The sequence below is a fragment of the Coturnix japonica genome, chromosome 7, assembly GCF_054131305.1.
Source record: "Coturnix japonica strain WE chromosome 7, WE-NBRP24, whole genome shotgun sequence".
In the NCBI taxonomy this organism is placed as follows: domain Eukaryota; kingdom Metazoa; phylum Chordata; class Aves; order Galliformes; family Phasianidae; genus Coturnix; species Coturnix japonica.
In genome coordinates, this window is record NC_140669.1 from 28,318,508 (window position 1) to 28,341,583 (window position 23,076).

Consider the following 23,076-nt stretch of genomic DNA (forward strand, 5'->3'; position numbering starts at 1 on the left):
CTGCCTTATTTCTGTGAGCTAACGTGTTCAGTCTTGAGTGCTGAAACATCCTGATTACAGTATGTAGGTTGAATGGAGAAGGCATCTGGCAGCAGGGAGGAAGGAACATTCAGCTATTTTCCATATGAGCGCAGTGCATTTTTTAATTGAGCTCCCAGTGCAGTAGAAGTGTTGAAATCATACAGAAATAAACCAATCACATACAAATTGTGTAGCTGATTTTAATTCTGAATTTCATAGCTCGTGCTCAGATAGCTAGTAAAAATCTTTAAAGTAAGTACTTGTTTTCTTTTGCTTTATGTTCATTAATATTTGTGATTGAAACTGTTTGGGGATATACTCCCATTAGATAGATCAGTGATTTGTTTGCAGCTTTATGGATTAGCCTGATGACATTCTTGCATGGCTTTAACAACTATGATCATTCCTGGAAGGTGTTTATTGATTGTGCATTAGTAATTGTGGAAGATGCAGCCTGTAAAGATCTGGTTTATTTTATAGATTTTCTGGGGGCTTGGTTTTGTCAATATTTGGTTCTTGTCAACAACTATGGAATGAATACTGTGCTCTTGATCAGTATAGTGATGTGTTTGGTCTGAGATCTTGGTTGGAAGTATAACCATTTTCAGTGGTATTACTTTTATCAACCCTCACAACTGATATCTTCTTTTTTAAGTAATTAATAAGGCCACTCTTGTGTACAACAGATGAAAATGGAAGCAGACAACACGATAATTTACCTATGCAATAGCACAGATTTCTCACTCTGTGTCCAGATGATGGCATTGAAGTAGTTAATTTTTATTAACGTTTAAAATTTTTTGTTAGGTCTGCTTTGGTGTTAGTCCTGTAAGCTGTATTTTTTTTATCTACAAGTTACTGCTTGCCTTCTCTTCAGTGCTGAAACACATTCAGTAAAATACCATATTGGGTAACATGTAATACATTTCATATGTTACAAAGTTTTATATAAACTAGGAAATCATATGTAAAATCTAGTGCAATGATAACAAGCACCGAAAGCTTTTGTGTTTGATACGTGGTAATTTTTCTTTTGATGTGAAGTCAAGGTAAGCCCGCAATCTATGTTTGTATAGGTGTGTATCATGCAATAAAGTAGCTGGATTGATACAGCATGTCTATGTGATAAATACTGGGGTTTCTCGAAGGTCTTTCAATTCTTTGCAGTATTTCCCCACATTAGGCAGTTATATCCTCTATCAAAATATGATAACTCAAGTGTGCCAGTGTGTAGGATGTTGGCTCTTAGTGTTGATAAATGTCTTTTTTTTTTTTTTTTTTTCCAAGTTCCTTCTGAATTTGGAGTCACCAGTTCCAATAAGCTGTAGGGAGAGGAGTTCACTGATTGATGCTGACCTAATGACTGCTTAGTATTTTGGGAACTGCATCAGTGTCTGAGCACTGACGAGGCATAATTTGAAATCCATTTGAGGGCAACATTTCCATTCAGGAAGCCATGTCATCCTCTTGACCTCCTGCTTGAAAAACAAAGCATGCAAACAGAAGCGCACACACAGAATCCCTGCCCCGAGCAGTAATGAACGCTCCTTTCATCTTTTTGGCTGAAGATTTCTGTTTGTGTATGCACATGCGTGCCTATAAAATGTTAAAACAAACAAAAAAAAAAGATGTTGGTGGAAAGGGAGAATAAAGAATTATTCTGTTTTTAAGTGAAACCAAATTTGTGGTTGGTAAATTCCTTCAGTGGAGAACATTTTTTTTTTTGTAAAAGCATCAGTAGGTATTCAGTGCTCATTGTTATGTGAAGTTATGGTGCTAACTATTCAAATAACTTTGCTGTAAAGAAGTTAGGATGTATAACTGAGAACCAGGTCTATTCCTTAAGTGGTGCAATGGCTTTGTTACTTCTTTTCAGCAAAAATCTCTTTTAGAAGCTAAGTAGACCCTATTTCTATCTGTAAAATACCTAGCTTTAAAAAAAGGTTTTTTTGTTTAAGTACATCATCAGATTTTCCATCTTATTTGGTAGAGTTTTATTCTAAGATAAAACTGGGTTTTGGGTCAATTTTGACCTAAATGACTAATTAGTCTCTGACCTACCAGTTCACCTTGGACCTTTATGCTTGTTTTGGACTTGTGCTAATTTGCCACGGGCAGCCCCATGTAGCTGTTCAGTCTGCTAGATTTGTGCTCTCCATTTGAAGTGCACATTCTGGCGGGCTTGATTCAATGCATGTGATGTTATATAATTGTCACTTCTTTTAAAGCTGATGGAACTTGTAAAAAGCCTTCTTAGAAGAAGTGAAGTTCTTTCTCCATAGTCTCACAGACTGAAATATGATGCGGAGTTCTCCCCCAAACAGCCCCAGGATGGAATGAAGGAGACTGAGTAGATGTCCTCAAAGAAAAGTGGGCAGCATTGCAAACGGAGAACTAATAAGTCTGATTTTCAGAGTAATGAATGAGCAGGCAGAGCTGAAATGTTGATGTTAGAGATAACAGTAGATACATATGTCACTCTCCCTCTTTGCTGCTTTGCTCAGCTCTTCAAGGCAAACGTGCACTTGTTTCGAAAGGTGTCATCTGGTCTTCTTGTGGGAAATCGAGGTGGTAAGCAAAACGCTTTCTTAGGTTCTGTTTGTGTTTTGTTGAGTTAAGGTAGAAAGAAGGGCCACATAAACCCTGCATCTTGTGATGGAACAATGAACTTGTCGGCATGAACGAACTTGCAGTAGATAACCGCCAGTTTCTTTGTAGGATTTTGCAGATGCTTAAAGAGTCCAGCACTGTGGTCTGTATGTGCTTTACATAGTATGTTACAGAAGCAAAGAAATGCCTCTATCTGAATTCATGCTGCGTTTAGAGTCCCTGTAAAATTCAATGTTTGAAAGTCTCAGGGATGACAGCAGCAATCATTTTTTCAGACTAGTAATAGCTCAGTGTAGTAGTGGAAGGCATTTCAAATCAATGCTTAAGCAACAGTGAGTTAATTTTTTTTCCTATTTCAGCTTTCTCAGTTTATCTTGAATCTGGTGTATGTCAGAGTTGTCTAGATCTGCCTAGAATGGGTTAATCTACATCTGCCATAAAAATGAATGCGAATGCCTTTCTGCGTGAAAGGCACCGCTGTTCCCCTCAGGATCTGGCCTTAGCTCCTTCATAATTGGGATTTTGTTGATGGCTTCTGTGGAAATTGGTTGACCAGAAATAGGGCAATGTGAATACTGCTGTGTCCTACTTTTCCCCCGCGCTCCCCTGCTTTGTCCTTGGAAGTCAGTAATGTGTTCTGCTCCACTGCATACATTTTTTGCCCTTTTCATTGTACATCTTCATGACCAATTTTGCATTAAAATATATTTTTATGGTAGTGCTACACTATGGAACTGCACCGTATTATGGTCCTGCCTTCACGGAATTAGCTGTTTGCGCTCAAGTGGAGCAGATGTTGATTAGCTGTGGGCTCTGATTTACTTTACACTTCATTTTTAATAAGGCCTTTACATTGCCTGAAAGCAGTTCTCTGTATGTCTCTATTTATAGTTGAATGCTGCTGAGCAGCACCACTGATAAATAAAACTGAAATGCCAATAGGTTCCTTTTCCAAACAGTGCTTCAAGGAGCAGTCCACGCTTGCTTTAAAGTAAGAGTTGCCATGCTACTGCTTTGCTTGAAGATAAGAGTAAACACGGGCAGCTCTTATCTGTGGCTGTAACCCGGATCTATCCTTATGCATGCACTTCTTTTCCCACCTGCCCTCTGGTCATTCCCTGCGAGTCTGCTGGCTGGAGATTGTAATGCTTGGAGTGGTCCTGCAGAGGCATCCTCCAGCCTGTCTTCCAGGGCTACAGTGAAACCCTGTCAACTAGTTGTCAACTGTTGGTCCTTCCCAGTCAGGTAGAATGTCTGTTTGTTGTGAGTATCTAAATGCACAAAAGCGAAGCCAAGTGGTTTTATTTATTTTGTGCTATTATTTTGAAGCAGAGGAGTACCGTGTAATTATCAGCCATAGATCTTTTATAAAGAACCCCATAATTAGTTTCTGATTGTGATATTCTGTTACCAGCTGGGATGAGGTAGAACTGCTTGTGAAGAGTTAGGAATGTCTTTATATATGTACAGAGCCATCTGTATACTGAGTCTATAGCAGGCTGTGTGGGAGCAGGAAAGCCCTGATAGCAGAGGAAGCCTATGTTGGGATGTAGGGGTTATTAATCAGACGTGCAGGTTACTTGATAGCTATGAAGCATAATAGCATAAAGCATAGTGGGTTTGACACTAATCAGCAGAATATTGCCATGAAATAGTTAGCAGAGGTTATGAGCCACCAGTAAGCTCATCGTAATGCACTGTGCAGGGTGGTAACATTTGCATTCGTAGCGCATCGCACCTTAGTGCAGAACAAAAGGTTTCCACATAATCTTTTTACTAAAGCTGGGTATGTCTAGGTTGCATTTCCATGACTTTTTTTCTCTGGTGCTATGCATAGAGTGTTCCAGTGGGTAGCACAGGCTGATATTCTTAGAACATGGGATTGGTTCTTCACAGGTCAATGCACCTTTCATATCCTTAATTACCTTTAGCCAAAAAATATGGTGCTATAAGAATATTAGAGAGAGGAGAAATAACTGTTCAGTAAGTTAAGGTCAAGCAAATTGCACACCAACTGTTTTATCTCTTTCATTAGCTGAGAGCCAGGGAGTGCTGGCAGTTTCGATAAAACATATTTAAGTCCATGTCTTTTTAGGACTTTTCAGGCATCGGATTAAATATTTTCTAGGCAAGGAGAAAAGCCTCTTCTTAAGAAAGGAACTGATCAATAATTTAACAATAATTCCCGTTCCTTCCACTCTATAAAGTAATTTCTTGATTAGGTAGTTGTCAGTGTGCTTGAGAAGGGTACTAGCCAGGCAAGAGGCCTGGAACCTTTCTTACTGTGGGAAATGGGTGAGATATAGGAAAGGGGAATGGGGCTGGGGCTCACAATGTGTAGGGGTGCTTCCCAGGTAGTTCCCTGACCCAGGGTGCGGGAGCATTTGAGTTCCAGCATTTTTGGCTTTGGGTATCAGAACTGGGGCTGTGATAGAACAGCCAGGCCCACAGGTAAATACAGCAACTAGGTAACACGTTTATCTGCAGGTGAATTATTAACTTATTACATCAGGCTATTGCAAAGACAGATTTTTCTTTACACTGTTATGCTTGGAATTGATAGCTGCGTACAAAGTATTCCTTGGAATTAACACTGTGGTATGATTTGTGGATTAGGATTGTGATGGGGAACCAAATCTCAGGCACTAAGTGCTGTTGCTCAGTGTGAGTTGTCATTTATTGACTGTGGCACTTCTGAAGCGTACTAAATGTTGTAGAAGGCATTGTTTCCCTTTTTCTAATTAACTCCTGCATTTGTATGAACATTTATCAGCAAATGTTTAAATGTCTTAAAGCTGGCATTTTCAATGGGCTTGCCAAGAGACAAATCTCTATTCCTCAGAGGCAGCGCAAATCAAATTAGCGCAGACTGAGTTCTTTTTTCTAACTGTGGGAGTTCTATCTAATCTATTTAATACTGAGACAGAGCTGACCCACTTGTGTTTGGCAAGTGGTAGTGACCAGAAGACTGCAGGAGTTCAGGAAGTTCTTAGACATATGAGCTTTGGTTCTGTGAAATAGTTAACCAGCAGTCTCTTTTGTTGTCCACAGTACTTTGTTCAGTATGCATTGTGGTGATGTTAAAAAAAAAAAAGAAAAAACCTACCGTATTCTCCATTGTATCTGAGACCTGAGCATTCTTGAGGACTTGGGCATTAAGATCTGTCATAGAGGAGAAGGTCTTCAAAACTGAGGTATCGGGAATGGTAAAATAATGTTGTTAATAACTCAGCGCTGTTAAATACGCTGATAAATTTGCACACTAAATGTATGTGAGGTGTTTGAAAAGGCTGATTGGAGAAGAGTTGGGCCAGAGATGAATGTCAGGTTTGGGAAGGAATGGATCACTTAGGGGCACTGCAGCACTGATGCACGCACAGTCTGAGCTCTGAGAACCAAAGCATTGTTTTGCTTTTAACTAGGCTGTTGTTGCTGCCCTGCTGCATGATGCTCTGGTGTGGCCAAATTCATCAGTACAACAGTGAAACATGGCTGAGGGAGCAGGAAAGATCTAGTTTTTCCTGAGGGATTCTGCAGTCTCTTGTTTCAGTCAAACCTTTCTAGAGAAGTGGCTTTGAGCATGGCTGTAACTGAAGGCAACAAGAGGAAGACCTATTCCTGCATAATAGTAGCTTTGAATGTATGAATTGCTGGTGGAAGGATGTAGTGATTCCCTTTATTTTAATTTAATTGGATTTATTTGTAGGAAATGGAAACACACACAAAATAAAAATGTGATAGAATTATATAATGTCAGAAGTTTGAACATTGTAGGTTTCAATTTTTTTTGACTGCATCGAGCTGTTAATGGTAGGATCCTTTCTCTAATGGCTTAATTCCAGCTGTTAAAATACTGTTTTGTTCCTGGTAAACAAACTTCATTCCTACTGGCACAAGCTTCAGTCCTATGCTAGTGATTTTATTATATGTTTTAATACTATTTAGCCAAAGCTTCTGGCAACAGGATCAGAATGTTTGGCGTGACCTGTTGGCCCTATTTTAGTGGCTGTTTCAATGGTCATTGCTCAGGGCAAATTGCCTGTCTTCCAAGTTTCAGGAACCCCTGAAATGATGCTAGGTTGTGTGCAACTGGACCAGTGTTGAGGGATCTGCTTAGTCATCATAATTTGGTTAGTTGACACGACTGTGTCTAATAGTTAAAAGATTTAGAAATCCTTTCTCAGCAACAAGTTTAATGCAATTATATTTGAGAAAAGCTTTGAATAAGAAATGACAGCAACATTCTAAGTTCATTGCTTTCTAATTCTGTAATTACGTTTGAGTACCATTTTGCTTTAAGTAGTTACTAATTTGCTGAGGAAGATGTGGATTACTCTGTCCTTATGGATCAGACGGACAAAGCTCTAAGGTATTTGCTACATGTCATAGGTAGTAGTAAACTGAGCGATCAAGTATAGCTTTTGTGCATGGATATGTAGTGTGCTGCATGAATACAATAGATACTAGCTGGTATTTATTTCACAGAGACCTCAGTTACATGTTTTCCTTGCATACTGTCTTGTTGGATAGATAGCAGTTGGCCTCCTGAGGCCTTTTGATTTAAATCAAGGTCAGTGGTAGTAATCTTGTTGTGCGGCATCAATCTTGATTACAGGGGAGATAACATAATGAAATTGGGTCTATTTCTGTGTTGCGAAATTTCAAGGAAACTTAGCTTGACAATTAACTTAAACAGGAATGCGTGTCTGTAATTCATCTGTTTGATAATGCTTGTGTAGTAGGAGTGCCGTGATGTTGAATAGTAGTAATTCTGTAATGGAAATATTAGGAAGTGGATGTCATTTGGTGGCACAACCTGCTTTACCAGTAGTTTGTTGGCACTTAAATTTATGTTGAGCACTGCATTTCATCCTGGAAGTAACATGAATTTCTTTCTTCTGGTTCACTTTCACGTACCGGTTCTCTGTGGAAAGATTCCCTGGTAGCTTAGTTACAGCCAAGGCAGCAGATTAAACTGAGAGTTATTCAAGTGGACTTAATGTTTTCAGTGTATTGCTTAGTCATTATGATCATCATCTTTGCATGACACCTGGTATGCTGGTATGAAGGTCGGACTGTGTAATGAGCAATAGACAAATGCCATTTATAAAGCATGATACTGAAAGGTGAAAGCCAAACCAGGAGGATAGATCCAATGAGAGATATTAAATAGATTAAATGCATTTGTTTACTGGTCAAGAACTTCATACATGTATGAAAAAATTTTGGCCCACAGTATGTAGGATTTAATTTCTCTGTTTTAAAATAATATATGTCAAGGGCATCTCTAGAAGTGAGAGAGCCAAGTTGATGGTTACACCTGGCTAACAAGAGCAGCTACAACTGTCGGTGTGATATCACAGGGTTCTTGCAGGGCACGCTGAGTCTCATTGTCCCTGCATTGTTCAAACACAAGAGAGAGCAGGAAGAATTACTTCTCAATTTGGGAAAGTGTTGGGTTTTTTTTGTTGATAAATGATGGTCCTTTTTTATTTTGGTAACTTCTGGGAGCTCTATCCCATTCCCAAGGTTTTTTTGCTCACTTGCAGAATGTCTTTTCCTCCTTTCTGCAGTACTTAAGCTGTGGTGGGACAAGAATGGACCATACACTGCGTAAATATGTAAGGCATGAACTGCAGGACCTAGTGAAATGCTTTAGTTAGAGTCTTCAGCTACATTATTATCTCCCAGTATTATGATCTCTTTTGTTTTTCTCTTTATAGGATCGGTGTTTATGCTAAAGGTTCAAGTAAATGACATCATCAGTCATCAGTACCTGGCACAAGCAGTAGTGGAAGTGTTCGTTAACTACAGCAAGACAAATTCTACTCTCACTGGAAGCAATGGCGCAGTATTAATAAAAGTTCCATATAAATTAGGATTAAGCTTAACTATTGTGTCGTACAAAGATGGCTACATGTTAACACCTTTGCCTTGGAAGACTGGGAGAATGCCAAGTACGTAAGCCTCTTACTGTCCTATTATTAAACTGTGTCTATTGGTAATTAAGTACTTTTTCTCAGCTGTCGATGTAGTTACTGTCAGGTTAAAATGACTGCAGTCAGTTGAGGGAGGTGGTGCCTGTCAGTGTGGCTGTTAAGGGTGAATGGCCTATTAGATTTGTCACGCATTCTAATTACTGTAAAAGTGAAAAGAGCTCTTGTTAACATAAAGTAAGATGTACTGCGATACTGAGTGTGCTCACAAATCATTCACTTAAGTGTAGCAAAGGACTTTTTATGCGTTTTGTGCTTATGATAAAAATTTTCTCTGGTGATTCCTGTTGTGCCATTGGTTTGAGTGTAGAATAACAGGTGTAGCCTTTTGTTACACCTTTTCAGCAGTACTTCTTCCTAAGTTGTCCTTTTCTTAAAGAGGCAAGGAAAAAGTTTATATTTAAGAAACAAATCAATAAGAGGATCCTTCTAAGATCCCTAGACGCTCTTATACTTTAGTAAACATACAACAGTAGCAAACATACGGTGTGTATCATTCTGTGTAACCACTGTAATTCCTCTTCTGTCTTTGATTTATCTAGTCTTCATATGCTCCTTTTTCAACTCCTCTATGCTTTCAGAATCAGAGGTCTTATGAGATGGTTATTTTTTCAGTTGCATAATATAACAGATGTTATCACTTTCTGCAGTATACTCGTCTGTGACACTCTCATTATTCCCACAAAGTCAAGCCAATATATGGCTGTTTGAAGATACTCTTCTAATCACTGGAAAACTGTCTGGTAAGTTCACTGTGTATGTACTACAGGCTAAACATTTCGTGATCCATTGAAAAAAGAATTAATGAGTTCATGTTCATTTATCTATATTTGCTGATCTTCTGTGGAAATAGAAGCCACTTTAGCAGGAGCTACGTAAGCATTGCATTTCCCAAGAAGAGATAGCTATTGCCTATACCAAGGCTACAGGTTTGGTTAATTGTTTAACTATTTGTGACAGATACAGGACTAGAAATATACAAGTGTTGGAGAAAGTAGTTGAAAAAAGACTGTTGTGCTGAGTGTATTTCTGAGCAGTAATGACAGGAAATGTTTTTTTTTACCGTTGCTAAGTCAAAATTGTTCTCTTTTACAGATGCCAAATCTCAACCAAGTGTTCAGTTTCAGAAGTCTTTAATAAAGCTTCCAACAGATCACCACATTACAAATGTCACAGCTTATTTGACGGTGCCAGAGCAATTCTTGAAAGTGGACAGTTTTCTTTATACGACAGGAATTCTTCTAAATAAATCAGGTATGGTAGATGTGTAATTGATGTTTTTAAAGAAGGATTTTTCAAATATAATGCTTTTGAGCAGACAATGTTTATTAAAAATGTGCTTAAATTAAAAGTGCCTGAACCAGCTTCCAATGCTTTAAATTGGTTTACTCTTGTTCCTATGGAGAAATGCTATGAACACGGCTGGTAAGTAATGTTGCTCTTGGATTTGTTTGGTTTATGTTCACTGTAGTGAGCCAGAGCTCATAATAGTGAATTTGTCCTTATAGATATGTAAAGATAGTTCTTCTTCATGCTGAAGCACAGTTGTAGGGTTCTAATGCACTATGAGTAATTTTTTAAATGACTTTCAGTTGTAGATAACTGAGGTACCATGAGGCTGGAGAGGTAGTCAAATAAACACCTTAAGATGCAGTTGTGGACAGTGTGAATTATCGGAATCAAAAGCAGTCAGTGGGATTGCAGCAGTCAATTTTAACAATGGGCTTGTTTGCTTTTTCACTACATTTCAGTGGCCTATTTGTTAGAACTTTACATCTAGCACCAAAGTTTTGTGCAAGGTATAATTTGGATCACTGTTAATCCGCATGAGCCTGTTTGTGACCAAGTAGTCTCTAATGTATACAGTGCACAGTTGTAATGTTTTCTGTTATTCTGTTTCACTGGAGTAGCACTAAGTGATTTCACTAGCCATTAGATCCTACTGCATATTGTCATAAGTACTTGAGTGTTTGTCATCATATCAGAGATTTATTTTTACATTTATTTCTGGCAGACTGTACAGTTCAATCTCTTTTGTTCTTTTCTTTCGATTCCCAGGGAGCTTGGAGCATTGTGGCTCCTAATTTGGTTACAGTGCATGTGGTGGCTACTAGTTGTTTTCTTTCCATGAACTGTACTTTAATTTTCATTGAATATCACATATAATTGATATGTTGACTGATGTATTTTACTATTTTAGTTCTCATCTGTATCACTCCTTGTTAAATTTAAAGCGTAAGAGAATAAGCAGCATTTCTCCCCTTAGTTTTTTCTTTCAATCTGTCTGGCATGTGTTTTAAATTATTCATATGCTCCCGTAGGAGTAAGCTTCCTTTTAGGGTGGGTGGAAGCTAATTGATATCTGATGCATCAGGAGTTTTGTCACAGCCAGCTTCTAAAAGCCTGCGTGGATTTAATATTATTCTAGTACTTCTTAATTCTGTTTCAGTTTTTTCCAGTAGTCTGTCATATCATGGACTCTGAAGTATTTGCAAATTAGTGTGAAGGAAAACAAAGGAAACAAAATGACAAGCTGCGCTGTAAAATTTTTGTATATGGAGTTTGCTTAGAATGCGTTGACATACTTCAAGCTGAATTATTCAGTTAATTGTCCATGCCAAATTAGCAAATTAATTGATACAGGAACGTTTATTTAGAGGGTCTGACTACAAGATTTGTGGCAGTTGTATATTTGCATCAAGTCTTCAGTTGATTCCAAAGTTGTGTATATTGCAGGATTAAAAAAAAAGTTCATCTATTGGCTAACTGTTCGGGAATTGAATTATATGATAAAGAAGGGTTTCTCTGTCTCCAACTCATCTTTTGCTTAGGCACTGATTCCACAGCCAGTGATGGATCTGTATGTCAGGAGTATGTTTCTCTTTTATTGATCTGATATACCAAGCTTTGGGCTTAGAACACAGGGTTAACAAGTCCAGAAATGTTTGTTTTATTTGACCAAGTTAGCAATGTATTACTGTGTAGCTGAATGAGGGCTTGACTTTGTTTGCAAGGATACATTATAAATTCTAAATTATTATTTTTTATTTTTTATTTTTTTTTTGAAAGTGTTCTATGAGTGCAGAATTACAGATATGGTATTTCTCTAATTCAGGTTTCAAAAGCATTGAATTGACTCCTCTTGCCGCAGTATGTGTGAATGTTCTTTTGGCTGGGAAAGAGCTGAAAGTAAATGGCCCTATTCAGATTACGCTTCCTCTTCCTACAAGTACTGTAAAATCAGGAGATGCTATACCTGCATGGACATTCGATATGAAATCTGGTAAGCAGGCTAATTTGTTAATCAACGTTTTAACACATTTACACAGTTCTGAGTGTGTGCCATTTCATCATTAAGTACTAATAGTGATGATAAATTGTTGTTATGTAGACATGAGTTTGGCTAGAGGTTTTGTGTTGGTTTTTGGTTGACTAGTCTGAATTGTTCAAAGTTATTTATTTGTTTTCTCTAATCCATTAACGTTTCTATTCAATGCATGTTTAATTTAACCGTTTTTTATTTTCATGGGGGGCTAATGTTTCAGTGAGCACATATTGCATGGCATTACATGTTTAAACCGCTCTGTCTTTGACTTTCTAAAGCCAAATAAATCAGAGTTGAGAATTCAAGTCCTTTTTTTCTCTGAAGTATAGCTCTGAAGATCCTTTGCTATTAAAACTGGAATAGATGTTACTTAAGTGAATAAAACAATTATGAAAGTGAAATGGAGGCTAAGAAAGAATTATCCACGGGAACACCATATTTCTTTAAGTATATGTGTGGGGCTGGGGAGAAGACGTGCTAAACCTTTTGTCATCAGTTCACGTCTAATTTTAGTCAAGAATAATGTGCAATGTACTTCTCTTTGACAGAGAAATTAATCACATTAATAACAACCAAACAACATACTTGATTTAAACTAAGTGTGTTAATTAAAAATTGGCATATAGGGAAATTCCTGACATCACGTTTAAATCTATCTGCATACCTAGGAGGCTTTCAGAAAGGAAAGTGGCGAAGCATTTTTCATCTAAGAGTCTTTATCTGTGATGGCAAAATAGTGTAAGGGGATTTAATTTTTTGTTGTCATAGCCATCTAAGTCATCATTTGTACCTATGCTGAGCTGTTTTGACTTAGTAAATGAACAAAACTAGGTCAGCAGTGCTATAAAAACAATGAACTGACAGAAGTAGAGCAGATCAGCATAGGGGAAAATTAGAACGAAACCAGTGTAAGATGCATATATGAGTGCTGAGGAGCCTACCTAACGTGCCTGATGAGGTGTGTTGGTCTTGAGGGTAGAGTAAGAACATGATGTGCTAACCTAACAACCGCAGCGATGAAAGAGTAGTTGATTTTTTTGCCTTTGGGGTTGTTCGCTATTAGAGGTTCTGTCGAGGTACATTGTTTGTGATGATCATCATTGAAGTGCAGTACTGAGGTGGAGCCTGGAGCTTGGTGAGGGAAGAACAAGGAGAACTGGGATCAAGGAGAAAGATTTTTTTGAGGTGTAACTTTAAGTTACATTTTTTGAATTTTACTTCTTCAGATGTCCTGTGGAGTAGATGTTTCCAAGTTTCTTTATGGTTCTGTATGGTTTTTCTTACATACCTTTATTTATTTTACTTTTACTCTGAGCTTTGCAGTTTGTGATTCATTTCTAAGGTAGCTGAGGAATAGCGAAATAATAAAAGTGGTGGTGACTGAAGCTGGGCCAACTGAGTGTCTCAGCTCTAGCACAAAGTCAAGAGTATCCACAGGTAGCAGCACGACCCCCTACAGGGGCTGAGCAGAGAGCTATCACCATGCTGTGATAGGCTGTGGTATGAAAGGTCTCCTGTGCAGGATGGCCCAAAAAAGATGTTGAAGTGTACTTCCATATTCTCAAATCCTTGGGTAGTTTGTCACATATAATCAGTACTTCTGTGTTAGTGCTGATAGAGGTAAGTGAAAAGTCTGTGTTGTTATGTGAATGATCCACGCACACCAGAAATAAAAATATAGAAACTGTGTTCTTGTGTCAGCTCATGAAGTGCTCCCTGGGATAGCTCAGTGTACTGGTACTGACACTTGATGAAGTTCAGTTATTGTTCTTACAGCTGCTGTAAATGCATAGTCTATTTACATATGCTGAGTGTGGCCTTATTGTTGCTTAACACTTTGTTACAACTGTCAGCAGAATCATAGAATCCTTAGAGTTGGAATGGACCTCTGGGGTCATGTAGTCCAACTCGCCTACAGTGAACAGGGACATCACAGCTAGATCAGGCTCTACGTGCAATGTGCACTCAGAAATATTCTCATTTTTTTCTTAATGTGTGTTATTTTTTTTCTATGCCTATGTAGGCAAGGTCAAATTGTAGTGGTTATTAGAGATTATACTGCTTCTTATTGATATCTTAATTCAAGTAGAGCTTTTGGAGACTTAGAATCTTTTAAGTGTGGTGTCGTGCTATTAATTTATGTTTTTAAAAGCCTGTGTGGGAATTAGGGATGGAAGACACCTAGAGGTGCTGCTGCTTCTGAGTCTGGACAAGAGGTTCTCAAGGTAATTCAAAAACCATGTCTTTCAGGGTTCTGGGCTGTGGCTGTTCGCTCTCTGCCAGCCACCTTAAGTACCAAAAAAAGACTGCAGATTTTAGTGCCGAATAGTTTGGAGAGGTGAAGGAGGGTTGTGGACACGTGTGGCACAGGAGATCAGATTATGTGACAGACTTTATGTAAATCGCAGTTTTTATGTAATTTGGTTCTTACTTTTTGTGTGTGTTAACATTTTTTTTTTTTCCTTGGTATTTGTAGTTTGAAAATGTAAGGTTGTTTATAGGAGACAGTTTTCGTTTTTCAGGATTTCCCAGATGGTATGCAATTAATGTATTCAAATAATGTGCTGTTTAATTCCATCTCTTCTACTGCATGCGTTATTAGCTGTAGAAGCTGGCATACCATGACACTTGTCCTTTGGATTGTCTACCAGATGGTGTGGTGTCTGTGGCCTAACAAGTGACCTTCCTTGGTCTAATTCAGCTGTTATTGTCTTGGAGGAGGGAACAAGAAAGGAACGTTCATGACGAGCATTGTTTATCCTATTGTAGCTTATTAGATTATGTTGCTTTCCCACTGAGAGGTGTGAGCTGATGGAAAATTTCCTTTCATAGCCTTAAATTACTCGCTCCTTGATTTTCTTTAGTTTTATACCTGTTTAAGTTCATAAAATAAGATGGGTTTTCTTTTTGTTGAAGTAACTTGCAGGTTTTATCCATTTCAGATAACTGACAGTCAGAAATGAATGTTGAAAATAATCTAAGTAATTACTGATGATATTTTATTTCAAAGTCAATGTACACAAGGATGTTTGTATTGTAATCATCAAGTGAAAACTTGCATTTTTAACTGAAAATGTAAGATATGTGGTATAGGGCAGAAGTTCATTTTTTTCTTGTTTTTTTTTTTTTGGAAGTGTTTCAGTGACAGTGCTTTATATGGAGAGGACCGTGGCATGGTATTTGCATTATCTTATCTTTTTCAGGTGCTTGGGTAAGCCGTGGCCTAGGAATGGTAAAGGAAGCAAATGGTCAATTAGTGTGGACGTACACTGCTCAACACTTAGGCTACTGGATAGTAGCTCCGCTGCCTGGAACAAGAGGTATTGCAACCATGGTTAAAGGAAGTAGTGAATAACTCAAGTACAAATTTGTCATCAGGCTTAGTTTGATTGTTTTGAATAACAAAAGGAAGGGAAAACAGTATGGAATTTCAACAATTGGATCACTTCTGCTTGTTTGAGTTCTGATTACGCATGCCTTTCTACATGCGGTTGTTTCCTACGACTTGCAATACAGCCTGGATTTCCCTACAGCAGCATTCAAAGTGATACATTTATACTATTGACATCTTCTGGAAGGACCTTGCAAGGAAACAGTAGCTTTGGAGATTCAAACTCAGCAATACTGTGTCCCTTACAGCTCAGGATAGCCTAAAACAGGAAGAAATGCAAGGAGAGGTTAGGCTTAGGTGTATGGTTTCAGTGGATCCTTTTGTATATACATGTGTTCTGTACTTGGATTTTGCATATTAACATTTAGGGATTTTCCCAGGAGAAATGTGATGTCTAACTGCAAGTGTTATAAAAGCATTTCTTAACAGAAGCACTAACCAGTATATAGATTATGTTTCTAACTCCATTTGGATACCCTAGACAAATGTCATTTGGCTGGAGTTGAGTAGATGTCACGGTCTTGCTTTAGCATCTAAGGTGAACCTTGAGAAATCCATTATACTGTGAACGCTGCACATCTTCTAGTCTGCTGAAATAGCAAAATGTTAAGGGATAGATTACTGCAGAAACACAATTATGGGATAAGTTCAGTGTGCTGTATTAGCTGCAGATCTGCGTATCAAGAACAGTTACTTGATTGTGATTGTGAAATGTAATTCTTGTCTGCTTTTTTGTTTGAAAATCTAGAATCGATAATTAGTGCAGTTTCCAAGGACATAACAGCCTATCACACGGTGTTCCTTACAGCCATACTGGGAGGTACTGTTATCATTATAATTGGATTTTTCGCTGTTCTTCTTTGTTACTGCAGGTAAGCAAAAAGAGGGGCTGTAATGAGCTCAGCATTAATTTAATTTAAGATTGATGGACATTTACTTGGACTTGTCAGGTTTCTTAACCCTATTGAAAAGTCGTTAAGATATTAAGACTTTAAAATGTTTGGTTTGCTGCGTATGCCTGACTCCAATATATAGGCTAAGATTTCTTTCATTTTGGTGCTTATGGATGTTCATTTTAAGTTTTTTGATGGTATATTATACTAGTAACTTATTAAACAACATATGATTTTCAGCTATAGCAATGAGCAGTTGTATTTCCTAGCATGCTCTGCAGTCACTCTGTGTTTCTTTTGCTTAGGGACAAATGTGGTCGGACACAAAAGAAGGAAAAAAATACAACTAAACTGGATGTCATAAAGAAAGACCAGACAACATCAACAACTCATATAAATCACATCAATGCTGTCAAGGGGTCTTTGAAGTTAGAGGATAAGTCACAGTTATACACGCCCAAGATGTCTTCATACAGTCCTCAGAGAAGGGTGTCCACAGACACAGAAGATGGAAAATCACGAGACAATTTTAAAATCTACTCAGAAGATGCTTCTTATCAGTCATCCTATCAGACTGGTCAGTCAATAAATTCACCTCATTCATTGGAGCCCGGTGTTGGACTCAGACACTTACAGCCACCAAAGCATGCTAACAGTGCTGCTTCCCAGGCTCCTAGGGAGATTCAAGAGCAAAACAGATACCTTACACTGCAAGAGGAGATATATGGGCTTTCCCATATCCCAGAACATCTAATGCATATTTATAATCAACCTATTGCTATTCTTCAAACGTCGGATCTTTTCCATTCCCCAGAACAATTGCATGCCGCTAAATCAGCAACTCTGCCAAGGAAAGGACAGTTAGTGTATAGCCCTATGATGGAGCCTGTGAATCGAGATGGTTACATACAAACACTACCTAAAATGCCAGTGCACTCTCATCCGCAGCCTTCTGCCTGCAGAGATGAAAAAAGCACATTGGATGGCGAACAAGGCTTGCCTTCTCAAGCATCAAACTGGGGTCGGTACACTAACAGCTTACTGGAATCCGTCTCTGTCCCTGGAACGTTGAATGAGGCAGTTGTAATGACTCCATTTTCATCTGAGCTTCAAGGCATTTCAGAACAAACATTATTGGAACTCTCAAAAGGAAAGCCATCTCCACATCCTCGAGCATGGTTTGTGTCCCTGGATGGAAAGCCAATAGCTCAAGTGAGGCATTCTTTTATAGATATTAAAAAGGGCAAGAAAACAGAGAGCAATGACACCAGTCTGGACTCTGGTGTGGACATGAATGAGCATCATCCTGGTAGGAAACTGGAGCGAGAGAAAACCTTCATAAAAAATATGCCGCATTCAAAGATCCTTTACTTGGAAGATCTGGATCTGAGTAGTAGCGAAAGCGGGACCACCGTGTGTACTCCAGAGGACCAGGCTGCGAGGCACATTCTGGACGGAGGGAATGGGCCAGCCATAGAACAGCATGACGAAGAGGGTCTAAGAAGAAAAACTGTGTCAGGAAATCAGGAATCCGGTATCCCTTCCCCTAAAAAAAGGGATAGGCCGTCTCTCACAAAAAGAGATAGCAAAAGTAATATCTGGAAGAAAAGGGAGGAGAGGCCACTTATTCCTATAAATTAAAACACAGTGTGCTTTGTGCTGTTGCTCTCCCTGCTGGTTGTTGACCTCTTGGCTGCTTGTGTAATTCTGCAGTGTAGGGTTTACAAGGGAATTATTGTTTTCTAGTATCAAGAAAAATTAACGTTTTTTAATGTACAGATTGAGTTACGATAACTTCAACTGGGCAATTGATATTCAATATGAATTGATAACAGGAATATGCAAATGTAAGTTTTCTGATTCCTAATTTTGCTGGCAGTGTAGTGAGATGGTCCACATTTTAATCAGCCAGTCATTTTTGTTCTTGACTCAACTGTTGAAATGCACAGTGAGAAATGTAGGCACATCTTTCATTTGTTTAATCTTTTATTAATTTTTGTTAAAGCGTCGCTATTGTGGCTCAAGCCATTTCTCAGTCTTGGTCCTACTAAATATTTGTACAGTATTTTATATGTGAGGTTTTTATAGAGGTTTGTTGCTACCACTTTGTATAATACCTCTTCGTTTAGTCCCATGGCACCAGAAGAAGAGCTCTATTGGATTTATCGGAAGGGTCCTGACATGCTACTATCCTCTCCATGTCCATCGGTGTGCAAGAGGTAACTGTTTTGTATAGCAGTGGCAGTAGGGGGACCTGTGACCATGCTTTGTGGTTACTGGAGTTCTTGATCTCTGCTGTCTTAAGATGTCGCCCATCTTTTTTAGTCCGCTTTTTTCTGATCTGAGGATGTTGATGACTGGCATCAGCTCGGAAGCATCCACCTCCTGCAGAAAAGGACTGGTTCTGGTCACATTTAAAGCTGTCGTTACTGGTAACATCAGTGGCTTCTTCTAGGCTTTGTTACTAGTTAAAATCCTCTTTTCTGCCTACTGTTGAAACAGTTGTGCTCCAAAACATTGTCTTGAATTCCTGCGGATTTATAAGTTTGACTTTGGCCTGTGATGAAGAAGTATGCAAGTTTAGATGAGTTACGTTGTAGTATGTAATAGTGCCCTTTGATGGGAAAGCTGTTGCTTTTTATTTTATGATTTGGAGATTTATGTGCCTACATTTTACTAACCCAAGCTACTTTTATTCCAGATTGTGCATCGCAGCGGGGTTAAGCAGGCTTTAAAAATTGGGGTTTTTTATAAGCATGAGAGCAGATTGCAAAATTTGGTCTGTAATGCAATATAAATACTACTTATGACTCAACTCAGAGTTAAACTTAACCAAAAGTCATGGATGCATGAAATGTAACTAAGATATGTATAGAGGAAGGGAAAGGCCATGAAAATGTTCTTTATTTTTAACGTTAATCTTGTTAAAGTGATAGTTTTAACTTTGGCTAACAGAAAAATATGCGTACCCCTTGAATGTGCTTTGTACCATATATAGAATGTCTTGCTGTGGCTTTGAAGATGCTTCCCCGATTAAATAAGTTCCAGTATCTTGGCCTTGGAAGTTTGATTACAAGTCAACCTAAAGAAATGCTATAAATATGTCCCCTAGTTTGTAATAGTTGGGGTTCAACACTGAGGCCCAAGAATGAAATGCACACAGGTAAACTGTGTGATACACTTAGTTGTCTGTCTTGTTCTGCCATCCTGCTGCATTTTTGCCACTGTTTTTGCAGAAGCACACCTTCCTGCCTTCAGGAATTCTTTATTTTGAGGAATTGGGGGCAGGGGGGAGAAAAGTACGGTGGTAGTGTTCATTAATGTCTGTCCCACGTGTGCACACAGAGCTGGGAAGTACTTTACATGACAGCCTTCTGGGAGTGTTCACTCAGGAAATGGTTCTGTCAAGTGTGTCTGTTCTGTTGGGATTGTCAGGTGTCTGACATATTCTTGGGCAATTACCTAATATTCTAGGAGAATACGTGACATAATTGGGATGTTACTAGCAGTCCATTAGTCCAAGTTTTTCTTATGTCTCTAATTGTCTTTCGCTGAAAGACTCTGATTTAATTATGCAGATGATTTGTTTTAGAGGTTAAGATGGCTTTCCATGTTAGCATTGCTTTTGTACTTTTTCTTTGTGACTAATTTAACTTATGTGTATGAAATACAGTACCTATTTTCCTGTATTCACTCCATAGCCCAAAGTGGTGGTTTTCACCGTTTCCTTTACTGCTTACCCATTATATATTTTGAAGTGTATATTCATACGAACACAAAATTCATTTGAAAGTTACTTTTATTTATAAGGTTCAGTATTGCCCTGCTTAGAGTTGCGTCGGTTGCGATGCATCCCTTTTTGAAAAGAGATTTTTATATATTCTGTTGAAAATAACAGTAAATCCCTGACAGTGGATTCATGTAAATCTAGTCGTGTTTTTCTGCAGTCATTTAAATATACAGCAGACTGATTATCTTGTTTAAAGCATGTTTTAATTTGTAGGTACTGAGGTGGTTGATGGAGTTAGCTGAGGCTTTGCTTCTGCACATGAGTCTGTGTGGCTCAGATCGGTTCTTAGATGCACTATAAACATTTTCAGGATCTAAAGGGGGGCTATAAGAAGGGAATGGATTCTTTAGCAGGGTCTGTTGTGACAGGACAAGGGGAAATCATTTCAAAGTAAAAGAGGAAAGACTAGGTGTAGGGAAGAAGTATTTTACAGTTGGAGTGGTGAGGTGCTGGAGGTTGTCCAGAGATGCAGTGGATGACCTCGAGGTCAGGCTGGATGGGGCTCTGAGCGCCTGATGGAGCTGTAGATATCCCTGTGCATTGCAGGGGAGTTGGACTAGATGATCTTTAGGGGTCCCTTCAAATTCAAATGATCTTATGATAATATAAATGATCAGATTAAATAATACTTAGCTGTATGTACCTTAATATGTGTATGTTAACCAGAATACAAATGAGGTAATAAAAAGTAATTTTTTGGTGGTTACAAAAAGCCAGGTACTACAGAAATTTAAAAAAAGAAAGTTACCTGACAATTATATTGAATTAGCAAGAAAAATGTTTCTAATACTCTCAGAATTAGGAGAAGTTGGCTATCTTATAAACCAGAATGCGCAGCTGATTTGATAATTAGGGACGTTATTTACCACTGCAGAGCTGGAGATGATGCACAAGAGATAATCCTGAATGCAGGATTGCACATTTGTTAGTTCTCTGCTATTTCTGTGCAGTCAGTTGTACCAAAGAGGTTGAGATGATTGGACGGCACTTCAAATTCTTCTTGTCAGTTAAAATAAGATGCAGATGAACAATATTACTGTTGTAATGGGGTACAAATGAAAATGCAGTGCGCTACAACCGTTGTCCACTACTGCACGTGAAACATGGCATACTAGGAATACCCCAAGACCTGAATTAGCCTGCTGAAGTGCCTTTCTCTTTCATTGGACTTATTTTATGAGTGGGACTCCTGACTAACTGAGAAGCACAGGTATGTGGGTTGTTTTTTTTTCTGTTAGCCAAAAACCCCAATTCTAACTTTGAATTGTGTTGCTTTTATGTTTTCAGAGGCAGATGTAGTGTTTTTATGTTGGAATACTGACTTCTGCATGTTGACAATAATGACTGTTGTACACCCTGTCTTTTTTGTATTTTATGTTTGAAAAAAAATTAAAGGAGTATATCTTTAGCAATCTGAATAGTAGTATCTTTTACAAGGCATGTACGTAATCCATTTCACTTTATTAAGTCAGAATGAAGCATCTGGGAAGTCAGTGGGCTTACGGGTCTGAAAATGGGATTTTAACTTCTGGACTGAAATCATTTTGTTTTTAACACAAATTGTGATGATCATAAAAAGCCATTGAGAGTTGCTAATCCTTATTGACAGCAGAAGGTGTATTGAGCATTTCTTGTGCTATAAAACCTGTTTGTTTCTCATTTTGAGGCCTAACTTGCATTGTTTACAGTTCTAACAGAGGATGGGTATGTTTCTGTGAAAGAACTCATACTAGAAATGGGTTAAGAGATTTTAATCCAAACTTCATTTTCTTTTAAAAGCAGTATTCAGTGTGTTCTGCTGATTAAAAGACAAAAATTACTTAAGATAGTTTTCTAGACTGGCAGAAGAAATCTGTTCAAGTCTTTGCTATTGACAGTCAGCCTGATGATTATCTTACAGAATGGAACTTTTTCTAGACAACATACAATTAGTCAACATTTCTATATTTGCATCTGTTCAAAAACTGTAGTGCTACATTTTTCCTCAGTTCATTTTTTCAGTTCCTTTGAAGAACCTGCTGCACTTCAGTCCATGTTAGAACAGTACTAACAGTTTGCAACATCTTGCTACTGTGTGTGATGACACTGTTCAGTGTACACTTGATGCACAGAAGCCACAGAATGGTGTTGAAGTACCAAGACATAGGCAAGCTGATAGTTGTTGTCATCACCTTGCATGTTGGAGATTTACACTCAGCAGGCACTTCATTACCTTGGCAATCATTGTCAGAAACGTTCAAGAACAGATGAGATGTTCATTTACAACATTCCTTATGTTCAGCATCCAGGTTTTAAATGTTTTTACCTTTCTGTATTTTAACAGAGGTGACTTTTAATCTCTCTTTATTACAGTATCGGTGAATTGTTGTTCCAAATGTAACTAAGACTTGTAAAATGTTAGAGCTTATGCAATATAATAAAAGAGTTAAAAGTCGCCGGTGCCATACCTTTAATTTTTGTTCTTTCTGAAATCGTACGTTGTCCAAGGACATGTCTCACTTGACATTTTTTTTCTTTGTTAAATAACGGTTAAAAAATTCTGTATTTGTTCCATGGCCATAATTTCAGTGTTTGGATGATGTTATCCACCTTCAAACTTTACCAGTTTTAATTCAGTTATATTCTGTTCCATTTCTAGTGAGGAAAGCCTTTTATCTCCCCGTTGCATCTGAGTCCTGTTTGCTGGTGCAGCTTAGAGTATTACCTGTGTAAATGGATTTTGTTGAATTGAAATGGGAGACCCAGAGAACAAGAATACTATTTCAGGTTTTGTTCATGCTCATAATCGTTTTCCTCCATTCTTTCATTTGGATACTTTCTGTGACTCCAAGAACAAATAAGATTTCTGTGTATCAGAATGTGCAGACATGCAGAAATATCAATTCCATCTGCTGATCATCTCAAAATATCAATAAGAACAGAATACTTCTGTGATATAGGAGAGCTTGAACTGAACTTTGGGGTATGAAGGATTGATTTAATGACATATAGTGCAATATTCCTCAAGCCTTTTTAACTTTCTACAGAAGCCATTTGTCAATTATTTCCTA

At 38.1% G+C, this 23,076-nt stretch overlaps 1 protein-coding gene across 2 annotated transcripts in view; it reads left to right on the forward strand.

The window, feature by feature from the left end:
• The window catches only part of FAM171B (family with sequence similarity 171 member B), a 34,538-nt gene extending 12,078 nt beyond the window's left edge, over positions 1–22,460 (forward strand). For both annotated transcript variants that reach the window (XM_015867883.3, XM_085553589.1), the window contains exons 2-8: positions 8,355–8,588; positions 9,278–9,370; positions 9,723–9,881; positions 11,743–11,910; positions 15,156–15,272; positions 16,092–16,215; positions 16,542–22,460. In XM_015867883.3, the coding sequence (XP_015723369.3) occupies positions 8,355–8,588; positions 9,278–9,370; positions 9,723–9,881; positions 11,743–11,910; positions 15,156–15,272; positions 16,092–16,215; positions 16,542–17,877 (2,231 nt within the window). In that variant the 3' untranslated portion in view covers positions 17,878–22,460. The remainder of the gene's footprint in view (positions 1–8,354; positions 8,589–9,277; positions 9,371–9,722; positions 9,882–11,742; positions 11,911–15,155; positions 15,273–16,091; positions 16,216–16,541) is intronic.
• The last annotated feature ends 616 nt before the right edge of the window (positions 22,461–23,076 follow it).